Source organism: Saccopteryx bilineata, chromosome 7 (genome assembly GCF_036850765.1).
Source record: "Saccopteryx bilineata isolate mSacBil1 chromosome 7, mSacBil1_pri_phased_curated, whole genome shotgun sequence".
Classification (NCBI taxonomy): Eukaryota; Metazoa; Chordata; class Mammalia; order Chiroptera; family Emballonuridae; genus Saccopteryx; species Saccopteryx bilineata.
Window position 1 is genome coordinate 108,125,222 of NC_089496.1, and position 13,235 is coordinate 108,138,456.

Genomic DNA, 13,235 nt, shown 5'->3' on the forward strand with positions numbered 1-13,235 from the left:
TATGCGCGAACTAAAATTTTTGAGGATTCTGGCCTTCGGTGTGAGCAGCTGGCGTGCTGGAGGTCTCGGCTCCCTCGCGTCTCCATCCCCGCAGCCGTTAGCCCGGCGCCCAACACCCAGACCCTCCAAAGGAGCCTTTGAACTGAATGAAGACTGGCCAGGAGTGAAGCGCCAGGTCCGGAAACGGGAAGATTCGAGGCCACTCGTAGAGATGTGGACTGCAGGGATTCAGGGGTCCGCATCACGGAGAGGGGCGCGGCTGGGAGGCGGCCCGTGGCCTCTCCCTGCCCTCTGGCGGCACCTCCAGGCAGCTGGCAGGAAATGGGCGCGCAGCCACCCGCGCGCCAGGAGGGGGCGGTCCCTGCGCCTCAGCGCCCCTCCGTGGAGGGGACCTCATGACGACGCCACTCCCTCCCTGGTGATTCCCGAAGGAGTGGGGATCCGGAGGGGCTCTGGGTTCATAGATGAGGGGCATAGAAAGGGGTCAGGTAAGAGGGCCCGAGGAAGGGCGCAAAGGGCCCCCCGGCTGCGGAGACGGCAGTCAGTGGGAATGGAGCGGCGGTCGGGAAAAGAACGTTGGCCGCAGAGTAGGAGGGGAAAGTCTGGAAGGGCAGCGCGCCTGGGCCTGGGGGACCCGGGCTGCCCCCTGTGCCACCGCTCGCCGCCGCTGTGCCGGGAGCCCCGGGCTGAGACGCCCCGCCCCCCGCCTGCGCCCCGCCATCGGCGCCGGGGTTCTGCTTCTTCCACTTGGTCCTGCGGTTCTGGAACCAAATTTTGACCTGCGTCTCAGTGAGGCTGAGCGACAGCGCGAGGTTCAAGCGCTCGCAGACAGACAGGTAGCGCGTGGCCCGGAACTTGTTCTCCAAGGCCACCAGCTGCTCATAGGTGAAGGCGGTGCGCGCGCGCCTCGGCTTAGCGCAGCTGGGCTCGGCGCGCCGGCGCCGGGGCCGCGGGGAGCCGGGGGAACCCGCGAGGCCGTCCGCGCCGCGCTCGCCCGCCGCCAGCGCCGCCACCCGGGCTTCGGAGGGGCGCGGCGGGCCCACCTGCAGGCGCGCAGCGCTCTGCGGCTGCCGCCGCTTTTCCGCATCCTCCGCGTCCTCCTCTTCCTCCGCCTCTGAACCTTCCAGCGGGGAAGCCGCGCCCGCGCCTCGGCCATCGGCGTCTAGGGAAGAAGGGGGCGGTGACCAGAAGCTCGAAACCACCCCAGACCCCCTTTAGGTCCTCCCGATCCCAATGCAGCCCCATCTTAGTAAACCCTTCCCGCCGCCGCACATCTTAGCAAGCCCTTCCCGGAGTCGGAGCTTTGGGGTGCAATGTCCCCTTACCTTATACTCACTTCTCACCCAGTGGGCGTCCAAGAAGTGTATTTTGAATGAATGGCACCCCGCATTAGGAAAAAATAATGACCTTATTGAACAACTTTATGGGGGGGAGGGTAGGTCATTGTACATTAAGACTTTGAGATGTCAAGTACGTTTAGGGCTGTGTCCTCCCGGTCACTAGAATCCTATTTTGGTCTGGGACTTCTAGCAATTAAAGAAGAAGTTATTAAGCCTTCCCCCCTTAAAGTGAAATTCCCCCTTTCCCATCTTCTCTCTCCTGCCGTGTTAATAGAGTTTCAGATTTGTGCGGGACTGGATCGATAGATGTCATCTATTAAAGGTAAGTTTTAATCGAACAATATTAGGATCAGACAGGGAAAGGGGGTTTGAAGTCGGTACCTGCAAGCTGTGGGCAGGAGATATGCAGGCGCCAGTAATAGAATATCGATCATGAGTGGAGGGAGGGGAGCTCGGCCCCTCGGAGGGGCCATCCTAACAATTACCAGGCTGGCCGCCCAGGCCCAGGCGCAGCCACCAGAGGCGCCCCGAGCCCCAGACAATCACCGCCAAATTTGGGGAGGGAATGCGGGAGGATGCGCGGCTGCTAGCCTCTCTCGAACCTGTTCCCCTGACCCTCAGCGTCCCTTCAGGGAACCTCGTGCCCACACCACACCCAGTACGGTCGTGGTGTCTTCTGACCTTCCTTCCAGACACAAACTTTCCCCAGACCCCTCAGCAGGTGTCCACCAGAGGTAGGAGTAAGTAAAGAGTTTCGAGCACAAAGGACATAGCTTCCCATCACCCCTTCCCACCCCATGTGAGCGCGTGGGGCAGCGGAGCCTCTGCAGGTGTCTGGATTGTCAGAAGCGGGCCCTGGGTGGTAAACCTGACCTCAGCACTCACTAAAACCTCCACACCTGCGTAAGCCTCAGCTCCCCCCATCCGTAAAAAAGGGGGTTGACGTTAATGATGCTGTCTCGCGGGTTCTGAAGTTTTTCCGACTTTTATCCCAGCCTCTGGCTCAGGTCCAGGCACATGGCGCGGGCAGCACATGCCCGATTAATGAATGAGACCAGGCAAGGTGGGCGCGGGGTGTTTGTTAGTTTCTACCGCAGGCAAATCAGAGCCGTGACGCTTACTGGCTTGGCGGGTGAGCAGGAATGGGGCTTCGGCGTCAAATCCTTCACCTGGAATCCTGGAGGCCTCAGTCTAATTCCAAAACAGGGGCTACACCTCGTCCTCTGCGCCTTCTCCCTTCGGAGAAGACGCCGCGAAGGGCCACCCGCGGGTCCTTGGCTGCCCCTCCCATCACGAACCCCATCTCCACCCCCCGCACACACACCTCTTCATCGCATCATCTGGGGCTTCCCGCAGCCGGGGGGCCTCCTTGCATCCTTACCAGGGGTTTCCCGCTGGCGGGTCTGGTCCCCCGCGCGGGTGTCCTTCCCCGCTTCGGCCTCTGCCAAACTTTTCTTGGCTTCCCGGGGAGCAGGGAGCAGGGCTGGGAGCGCCGCGCGGGTGAACTTCTGCGGGTCCAGGATATCCAGGACCGAGAAGGAGATCTTGTGGTGGGGGGGAGCCGCCTTGGCCCCGCTGTTCTGCCATGCTAGCATGCCCGCCGCCCGCGGGCCGGAGGCCGGCGGCGCAAGGTCTGGGATGGCCGCGCTTGGGTTTGCCTTCGTTTGTAGTTCGGCCGCGGTTGTCCAGCCGGTAGGAGGGTCTAGGCGGCCAAGTGAAGCTGGGGAGGGGGCAGGAAGGCGGGGCGAGGACAGAGCAGCGGGGGGCTGCACAGGGATTGGCACTCACCGCGGCCCAGGCCCCCGCCACGTGCAGGACGCGATAGCAACAGCCCCTGGACTGCCCCGCGCTGCACCCGGGCCTCTAGCCTTGGCAAGGGGCGCCTCGGTGCGCCTGGTGCGCGCGCCCGCTGGAAGAGCGCCGCCGGCTCCGCGCGCCTCTGCCCAACCCGCGGGGACTAGGGGTGTAGGCGAGGAAGGGAGGGAGGGCCGGATGCTTTCATCCCCGGGACCCCCAACCGACACATACTGACAGGCTTGCGCTCCCCCCCCCCCCCCCGCAAGGCACCCGCCTTGCATTGCGGACGCGGTTGAGTCCAGGACTGATTACCTCAAGGCAGCACTCAGCACATCTCCTGCCCGGCCAGTGCATCCCAGAGATGGCCTCAGACCTGGTCACCTCGTGTTTAGGCCTTTGTGTTTTCACAGTTTACATCTCACTTGAATCTCAAGACTTCAGAGCATCTCTATGAAGTGGGTGCGGCCTGGCAAGACTATCCCGTTTCAAAGATGAAAAGTGAGTTGCCCAGGGTCACGGTTGGTGACAGAATCTGGATTCCAACCAATGTATTCTTCTCCTGGACCAGCACCTTTTTCAGTACATCCTGCTGTCCCCGGAAGCGGAGGAAGAAAACCTGCCCCGTGCTGAGGCTTTCCCTCCCACCCCAGGGGCAGGGGTTTGGGAGTGACGTCTAGCCCCAGCAAAGTGGCCTGGCCCTTGGGAGCCTTTGGCGATCCCCCAGTGAGCCGGGTGAGGGGGCCTACTGGCTTGCTGAGACAGTAAACACAACCCTCGGAGCCCTCCAGGCCTTCTTCACAGTCACAGATTAAGTCATTTGCAACAGAATTGGGTCTCTGGGAATCAGGCTGTATCTTTGACTTGCATCCCTCCCAGCTCCAAGAAAGGAAAGGTTAAATGGTGTTTGGTTTGAGTTTGAGGTCAAAGGACAGAGACGATTGCAACGGCCCCATTTGCCCCACCGAGTCCTGTGGGATAGTGAACATCAGTCCTTGGGGAAGCTCCCACCAGACAGCTTTGTCTTAACATTCCTTTTCCCCTGTCACTCAGGGAACAGTCTGTGAGCGCTAAGCATTTATCTCATTCATCTGAGACTTCTTCTCACCACTCGGCCCAGAAAGCACCTCTAACACTGATGTCCTTTCTTCCCCACCCCATGGGGTTTTCAAACAATGGCTCGGCAATTAATATTGTCCAAGCAGGTAGGAATAGGAAGCGGAGGGGAAGCCTCATCAAAGTGATGGGGACTGTTAATCCCATCTGTTATTGAAGAGCAGGCCTGGAAGGCCAGCTCCTTGTAGCTTTTCTCATTCAAACCTCCTGGCTCCTCCCAGAGGCGGCCACCGCATTCCCTGGGGATTTGAAAGCCTTGCCGAAAGTCAACCAGCCGCCCCGGTCCTAAAGCCAAGATGGATAGTGCTTTTAAAAGGAAGTCAGGAAAGCAGGTGCCCACTGGACCACCTCTCACCAGAGGGAATGCCCACCTGTGAAAACCAAAGAAAAGGCAGCCCTTGGAATGAAAAGGTGGCACCCACGAACCTGCCTTGCAAATCACAGAACCTTCCCCGAACACAGATAGGGACTTTATTTTCTGTTTTGACAACTCTTCTCACTCAGTTCTCACTTGATTTATTGTTCTTTAATCTTCTTTTCTTTCCCTCTGCCTCCCCGTACTGATCTTAGCCCCTTTTACTTTTGTTAACACCCATGTTCATATTCCCCCCTCCCAAATTTAGGTTCGTTGGGGTAGCTAGAAATAGATCTCCTTAAGGTAGTTCCGAAATGGAGGTCTGTGCTTTTCCTACAGTCCCTCTTCTTCTCTGTAGAAGCCATTTGCACAGGAGAGTAGGCTGGCATTCCAGAGGTCACCATATACCCCCTACTAGAAGGATGGGAAAGGTTCCCGACACGGCCTCAACCTGGGACATTTTCACTTCACTTGACTAATTGCCTAAAATTTTTTTTTTTTGTTTAAATGATATGAATTGTCTCTCCTTGGATAGGAATCATTTTTCCTTTGAGGTGTTAAATAGAGAAAAGGAACTGAAAAGGGAGGAACAACAAATTGGAAAAACAAGAACACATCAAGGCTATGCGCTTTAAGACTTTGTATCTTGTGCCTGATCAGGTGGTGGTGCAGTGGATAGAGCGTCGGACTGGGACGTGGAAGCCCCAGGTTCAAAACCCTAGGTCGCTGGCTTGAGCATGGGCTTATCCAGTTTGAGCACAGGCTCATCCAGCTTGAGCACAGGCTCACCAGCTTGAGCGTAGGGTCACTGGCTTGAGCAAGGGGTCACTTGCTCTGCTGTAGCCCCCCCAGTCAAGGCACATATGAGAAAGCAATCAGTAAAGAACCGAGGTGCCACAACAAAGAATTGATGCTTCTCATCTCTCTCTGTTCCTGTCTGTCTGTCCCTATCTGTCCCTCTCTCTGACTCTCTGTCTCTGTCAAATAAATAAATAAATAAATAAATAAATAAATAAATAAATAGAAAAAAGACTGTATCTTGCCCTGGCCTGGTAGCTCAGTTGGTTAGAGCTTTGTCCTGACATGCCAAGGTTCCAGGTTCGATCCCCAGATAAGAGACAACCAGAGAATGCGTAGATAAGCGGAACAACAAATTGATGTTTCTCTCTCTCTCTCTCTCAATTCAATTAAAAAAATTTTAAAGACTATCTTCAAGAATTTCTTGTAGTTATTTGAATTTTTCTCACCCTTTATTCCTATACGTGTGCTCAGTGTGGCATAAGGTTATGTCACCTTCACACTCAGAACGGGGCTTCTGGAAATAGGTGACAGAATAAACAGTGAGATATCTCCCATCGACACTGAAGGAATAAGAAAATCCTCCCTCTTACTCTCCTAATTCACAGAGAACCCCCTCCCCCTCAAGAAAAGGCTGAATTCTCCACTTTGGTGAGGGGAGAGCAGGCTTTGGGGAATTGTTTTTCTGGCCACCTGCATTGTAAATGACCAATCTGGTGCTGAGACCTGCTGTAGGCACAATCTGGTGATGTGGTGACTCATCAACATCCTCACACATGTACTGACGCCCAGGTATTCTTATATAATAAATATATCCATATCCAGCCAGCCCCCTTCCCTGTGTGCACGGAGTTGATTTGTTTTTTCAGCGTGGGCATTAACATTCTGCCTGAGTGTTGTCTTTAAATTGCTTTGATGCTAGTTGGGTTCCAACCCTGACCTGTCCTGATGGCAAGTGATGGCTGTAACAAGCTCGGGATCAATATTCATAGCGGGTGTCCTGAGCTGATAACACTATCCGAGACAATGCTCACTATCAGTGCAGACAGCTGAGGTATTGCGCCATTAGGGATGTTGTGTTAAATAACCTGATCCATTTCTGGGGCTATTTAATGAATTTCACAGTTTAGATAGTATCTTTAAGGAGAAGGCAAAGGCTATTCCGGGAGGCACTGATGCAAATCAATGGTACCAAGCTTCCCGAGCTATTCCACAAACAAAGTGGCCTATAATTCCAGCACAGCCTTGAGGAGCTGCTGACCCGCCATGGACAGTGTTAACAATGGAAATAATTTGCCGTCCATGCGGAGGGAGAACAATTATTATAAGCCCCATTAGAGCCCCTCAGATAAAATCTCATGTTCCTGAAATAAAATATGATGGAGAAATTCTCTAGATGAAATCCTGCAGTTTGGGCCAGCCCACAGGGTGGGACATATGCCAAAGAGACAGCTTCATAAAGCACAGCATGGTGACAAAGGGGAAGTCAATCGAGGGAATAGCCATGTGGCAACCCCTCTACCCGGTGATCACCTCTGCCAGCTTCCCTAGCTGTACTTCTTCAACCCAAAGGGTCTGCAGAACGGGAGTGGAAGCACTGGCTTTTAGAAGAAAAGTACTGGCCCTGGCCAGGTAGCTCAGTCGGTTAGAGTGCTGCTGGATATGCCAAGGTTGTGGGTTTGATCCCTGGTCAGGGCACATGCAAGAAACAATGAATGCATAAGTAAGTAGAACAACAAATTGATGTCTCTCTCTCTCTCCCCTTTCCTCCCTCTCTCTAAAATCAGTAAGTAGAAAATAAAAGGGAACTACTGATAGCAGCAGAATCTATTGGTAAATGTTTGCTTGACTCTAGACCCCTTGTTGCTGGAGAGTTTATTTACAATTAAAGGCTAGCATTTTCCATTCCCCACTAGGGCTTTGAACTCTGGCTGCCAAGGAGAGCAAATATTCCTAAACAAAAAAACAAAAACAAAAACAAAAAAAAAAACAAAACCCTTGGAGACTGATAAGTGAAAGCGCAAAGTACAGCCTTCTCACCCGTCCCCACACTATGCCCAAAATGAAAATGCTTAGCCAACATACTTTGTTTTAAGAAATGAATATTTTGCCGGACCTGTGGTGGCCCAGTGGGTAGGGCATCGACCTGGAATGCTGAGGTTGCTGGTTTGAAACCCAGGGCTTGCCCGGTCAAGGCACATGAGAGTTGATACTTCCTGTTGCCCCCCCCCTTGTCTGTCTCTCTGTCTCTCTCCTCTTTCTCTCTCCTCACTAAAAAAAAAAAAAAAAAAAGAAAAATAAGTATTTCTTCTTGGAAATCAACTTATTTGTCTTAGAAACATCCAAGAAGCATGAAGAAGGTGCTAAAGCAATGAGAGTGGGATTGATAAATAGAATACATGTTAATTGCTCCTGATGATAACAGCATATCACTGCCCAGCCACGAACAGACAGCTAACTATGTTCTGAACTAAGCGTTAGTTTCCTATGATAAAAATTCACTTGAACTAACCAAAGGGGTAATTTATTTATTTAATTAATTTAGAAAATTAATTTTAACAGGGTGACATTGATCAATAAGTGTACACAGATTTCAGGCAAACATTACTCCATCATTTGAATATTCAATTATGTTGCATATCCATCACCTAGAGCAGGGGTCCCCAAACTTTTTACACAGGGGGCCAGTTCACTGTCCCTCAGACCTTTGGAGGGCCGGACTATAAAAAAAACTATGAACAAATCCCTATGCAAACTGCACATATCTTATTTTAAAGTAAAAAAACAAAACGGGAACAAATACAATATTTAAGATAAAAAACAAGTAAATTTAAATCAAGAAACTGACCAGTATTTCAATGGGAACTATGGGCTTGCTTTTGGCTAATGAGATGGTCAATGTGCTCCTTTCATTGACCACCAATGAAAGAGGTGCCCCTTCTGGAAGTGCAGCGGGGGCCGGATAAATGGCCTCAGGGGCCGCATGTGGCCCGCGGGCCATAGTTTGGGGACCCCTGACCTAGAGCCACATCATTTTCCGTTACCTTATATTTATTTGTCCCTCTTTACACCCTTTTCCCAGCCCCTCTCCCATCCTCCCTTGTTCTTTCTTGGGACTTGCTCTGGACCACTTGGTCAAACTTTTTGCTTACTTTGGGTTATTTTAACCCTCCGCCTGACCCCTACAAGTAGGCACTATTATTATCCCCGATTTGCAGTTGTGAAAATGGGAGCTTAGGTAACTGGCCCACGACCCTACAACTAAGAAGTGTTGAAATGGAGATTTGAACCAGGGAAGTGAGAGCACAGAGCCCAGTTCAGTAACATTCCTGCACCGAGGGTGAAATCTAACTGCAGACACTCATGGAATGGCCTTTCCTTCAAAGTTACACATGTAGCTGGGATGTGTAAGAGGCCTTCCGAGAAAATAACTGAGCCCAGGCCCTGCCCGGGAGGGTACTGCAGGGCGGGTGGTGGGGACCCAGTTTGGAAGCTCTTACTGTCAGTGTTTTCTAACATTTTAAGATATACCGAGGAGGAGGCCAAGAAGAGAGAATTGTCAGACCAGCCAAACTGCTCTGGGCATCCGGAAAAGTAGAGAGATGTAATTGGAAGAAAGAGAATGGGGAAAATATGCCAAGTGATAAGCTAAGGACATATGAGGAGAGAACTGGTGAAGGACAGGGCCAGGAGGAACAGGGACACAGATGCATTCTGGGCTCTCTCTGACCACAAGCAATGTACAGTATTTTTCACTTCATAAGACACACTTTTTTCCCCCAAAAGTGGAGGGGGAAATGCCCGTGCATCTTATGGAGCGAATGTTAATTTTTTTTAGCTGCTGAGGGTTCCCAGACAACTAGAAGAGTATTTGAACACTAAAGTCTATTCTCACTTGTTAATAACAGTGCTAGCCTGACCTGTGGTGGCGCAGTGGATAAAGCGTCAACCTGGAAATGCTGAGGTCGCCGGTTTGAAACCCTGGGCTTGCCTGGTCAAGGCACATATGAGAGTTGATGCTTCCAGCTCCTCCCCACCTTCTCTCTCTGTCTCTCTCTGTCTCTCTCTCTCTCCCCCTCTCTGTCTCTCTCTCTCCCTTTCTCTCTCCTCTCTAAAATGAATAAAAAAATAAATAAAAATAACAGTGCTAATGGTTGTTAATGCGGCTGTTGAGTTTACATTGTTGAAATATTATTGTGGTATATTTTATTAAATATTTTAACACACCATTTGGTTCAGAATATATTTTTTTCTTATTTTCCTCCTTAAAACCCTAGGTGTGTCTTATAGTCAGGTGTGTCTTATGGAATGAAAACTATGGTATGTCACGTCACTGCCATACCAGAGAGTGGCTCGTGTAGAATAAAGACAAGGGGGACAAGGGAAGGCTTGGCAAGTGCATGAAGCACCTGCTCCCTGGTTTAATGGAGACCAGGATGATCTGTCTCTTGGTGGTCTCCCGCAAGGAAGGTGTCAAAGCCCTTTGTTCCCCAAGTCTGTGCTCAGATGTCATGTGTTCATCTTCTTTCCCCTCTCCCAGGCTCCAGCCTTGCCGCCCCTACAGGCTTTTCGCCTCCCATGGTGGGCACACCATGGCCTCGGAGGGCCAGGCCCTGGCCTACGTGAGCAAAGCCAGCTGAGCCTGCAGGCCGGAGGGCCAGCGTTCTGTCTCGGGGATGCCGCCACCCCGCAGGTGGATGGCGGCCTTGTAGGCATGCTCATCTCCTCGTTTCAAGATTCTTAGCTTAATCACATCCTCAAAGTTCCTTCTGCCATGTAAGGTAAGATGTCCACAGGTTCTGGGGATTAGGACAAGGACATCTTCAAGGGACCATTCTGTCGGCCGCAGTCCTAGACATACACAAAAACTGATTTGCTCAATGTCACACACGGCGCTAGTGGAAGAGGGGGACCTATGCCCAGGCTCCCCGCCACTGGCAGAAATGCCCCTTCCCCTCGTCCTCCTCAGCTAGAAGCCAGGGCCCAGCCATTCTTTAAGGTCTATTCTTCAGGCTGCTCTTCTGCTCAGAAGTCACTGCTGCTGCCTTCCACGGCCCCCAGGGCCTGTCCTCTTGGCTCTGACAGCGTGGCACACGTTTGGTCAGGAATCCTAAAGTTCTATAGAGGAATGACTGGTTCTCTGCCCACTCTTGACTCAAAGGCAATGATCACGGCTTAGACCTTTGTGCAGCCCTACAGCCCACTACCCGCAGACAGCAGAAGTTCAATACATGTGTATGGATCATGACGTTCACAGCAGGTTCTCCTGACGGACTCACTCAGCTCCTACACCACTGAATCTAGAGGGTTATAAACAGCATATCTCAGACTCCCTTGCAGGTTGGACTGGTGGTGGTTGGAGCTGGTTCTTTGGGGGCCGTACATCAGCCTGATAGAAGGTCACTGGCATTTTAGGAGCCAAATGATGGGACACTGGTCCCAGTGAAGCAATGCAATTGGGTGTTTCGCATAGTTGCATGGCTCTTGGCTGTGTAGTCCTTGAGCTTGGTTCACAAGTTCCCCTGAAAATCTGTAAGCTCCCAATGCCCTTTGTCAACATACCCCTCTAGCTGGAGTGGTTTCTGTTCTCTGCAACTGAGAACCACAGCCACTATAAGGTATGATATTCTTTCCTCCCCAACCAGACTTTATATCCCCAAAGGGCAGGAACGACGTTTTGGGTTCTTTTTGTTTTGTTTTGTTTTTTAGTAACTACTTTTTATATATCTCTGTATAATCAACAGTTGGCCCAACACACTTACCAACATGATATGTACAATTCATTGAACTGGGTCAAAGTTCTGATATTCTGACAAATCCATCATCTTACCTTTGAATCAAAAGCCTGAAGTCAAGTGGCCAACCTAATACAGTTTTCTTCCTTTGAAACTTCAAAGCTAAGTCAGGCCTGCAGTCAATTTTTTTCCAAGTTTTAATTAATTAATTAATTTTGAATTTTTATCAGATTCTTTCTTGAGCCACACTGATTACAATTGCCCAAGAAGGAAAATCCTTTTTTTTTTTTTTCTTTTCTGAAGCTGGAAACGGGGAGAGACAGACAGGCTCCCGCATACGCCCGACCGGGATCCACCCAGCACGCCCACCAGGGGCGATGCTTTGCCCACCAGGGGGCGATGCTCTGCCCCTCCGGGGTGTCGCTCTGCAGCGACCAGAGCCACTCTAGCGCCTGGGGCAGAGGCCAAGGAGCCATCCCCAGCGCCCGGGCCATCTTTGCTCCAATGGAGCCTTGGCTGCGGGAGGGGAAGAGAGAGACAGAGAGGAAGGAGGGGGGGGGGTGGAGAAGCAAATGGGCGCTTCTCCTATGTGCCCTGGCCGGGAATCGAACCCGGGTCCCCCGCACGCCAGGCCGACGCTCTACCACTGAGCCAACCGGCCAGGGCCAGAAAATCTTAAATGCTCCTCAAATACTAATTTCAATACTCCCCAGCGTCAGAGGGCAGCCAAGGACTCTCTTCCCCTTCCCGATCATCATTTTTACTTAATGCAGAAAGGACGTCACATTAAACAGAATGTAAAAATTCACCCAAGATCTCACTGACTTGACACATTGCAACATTCCCATTTTCTTCCCAGCCCTGTTTCTGTGCATCCTTATTTTTGCAGGGCTGTTGGTCACATACAGTTTTGTATTCTGCTTTTTTCACATAATGTTGTAACATGAGAATTCTTCATGTTGTTATTTAATCTTCATTTTTTTTATGGCATAGTATTTCTTTTAGTAGCTGCGTTGTCATTTCTTGACCAATTCCCGTCCTTGAACACTGACTTTTCTTCCAGCTCATTCTGGCACTGTAGCTTACACCGCAGCCATCATGGTCTTTAGAATCCTTTCCTTGGCCTGGCTTCCCCGGTGCGAGATTGTGCGGTCAAGGGTCCGACTATTTCCATTGCTCTATTTAGGGCTGTCACCTCTCCCCTCAAGGATGACAATGCCAGAGAAACACCGGTACTGCCTGTTCTCTACCATTTTTGCTGCTTCTACAGGTGTCTCCTTGCTTCCCTTTGCTATGCTCCGATTTTTGTCCTCTGACCTGCCGAGAAGACGCCCACTTGGGGACACGTGACCCCGAAGTCCTAAGGCAGCGCCTGCCCCTTCCCGGTCGGCTCCGCCCAGCCACCCTCCGCTTCCCAGTCGCCCCTGCGTGAAGAGCGCAACCGCAGTGTCCAGCCTCTGGTTGGGACATCGGGTCTCAGGCGTACCGCGGGGGCACAATGGCCACGTGGGGCGAGCGGCTGGCCGGGGTCCGCGGGGTGATGCTGGACATCTCGGGCGTTCTGTACGACAGCGGCGAGGGCGGCGGCAAGCCGATCACGGGCTCCGTGGAGGCGGTAGCGAGGTGAGTGCGCCACACTGGCCGCTGGGGACGCCGGGCCACCAGCTCAGCAGGGTCCTTTCGGCCACTTCCTAATGCTGCCAGGGGGCGGGGCGGGGGCGGGGCTGCTGCTTTGGCTCCGCCCCGCCCTGAGACCTGAGAACCTGGCCTGGGGGGACCCCCGTGCGTTAGGAACCCAGCGCCCTGGGCAAGCACAGGGCCCCTGCGCGTTAGAGCTGCACTGTCCGACAGGGTAGCCGCTCGCTGAGCGCTAGGAACGTGGCTTGTTTGAGTTGAGATGAGCTGTCAGTGTAAAATCAATACTGGATTTATATTTCATATTGACTACATGTTGATATGATAATAGTTTGAGTATAGTGGGTTAAATATACTATATTAAATTAATTCCATTTGTTTCTTTTGACTTTTGTTAGTGGAGTTCCCAGAAATCTTTAAATGACATGTGACTGGCATTGTAAATCAGTTGGACTGCCTTGA

At 51.9% G+C, this 13,235-nt stretch overlaps 2 protein-coding genes across 3 annotated transcripts in view; one reads left to right on the forward strand and one right to left on the reverse strand.

Moving 5' to 3' along the window:
* Window positions 1-458: 458 nt before the first annotated feature.
* Window positions 459-2,935, reverse strand: NKX1-2 (NK1 homeobox 2). Its single transcript, XM_066240427.1, has 2 exons — window positions 2,722-2,935; window positions 459-1,162 (listed from the first exon to the last, which is right to left on the reverse strand). The coding sequence occupies exons 1-2, from the start codon at window positions 2,933-2,935 to the stop codon at window positions 459-461; spliced, it is 918 nt and encodes a 305-aa protein (XP_066096524.1).
* An 8,909-nt stretch (window positions 2,936-11,844) lies between these two features.
* LHPP (phospholysine phosphohistidine inorganic pyrophosphate phosphatase) overlaps window positions 11,845-13,235 on the forward strand; it is a 95,646-nt gene continuing 94,255 nt past the window's right edge. The window contains exon 1 of one of the 2 annotated variants that reach the window (XM_066239659.1): window positions 11,845-12,761. In XM_066239659.1, the coding sequence (XP_066095756.1) occupies window positions 12,637-12,761 (125 nt within the window). In that variant the 5' untranslated portion in view covers window positions 11,845-12,636. The remainder of the gene's footprint in view (window positions 12,762-13,235) is intronic. The other variant, XM_066239660.1, reaches the window with a different exon arrangement.

Excerpts from the sequence above, each read along its gene's own strand:
- NKX1-2 (XM_066240427.1), bottom strand. The coding sequence starts at position 2,935 with ATGCTAGCATGGCAGAACAGCGGGGCCAAGGCGGCTCCCCCCCACCAC. Across the intron at positions 1,163-2,721 it reads CCGCCAGCGGGAAACCCCTG|ACGCCGATGGCCGAGGCGCG; the intron begins GTAAGGATGCAA and ends CTTCTTCCCTAG.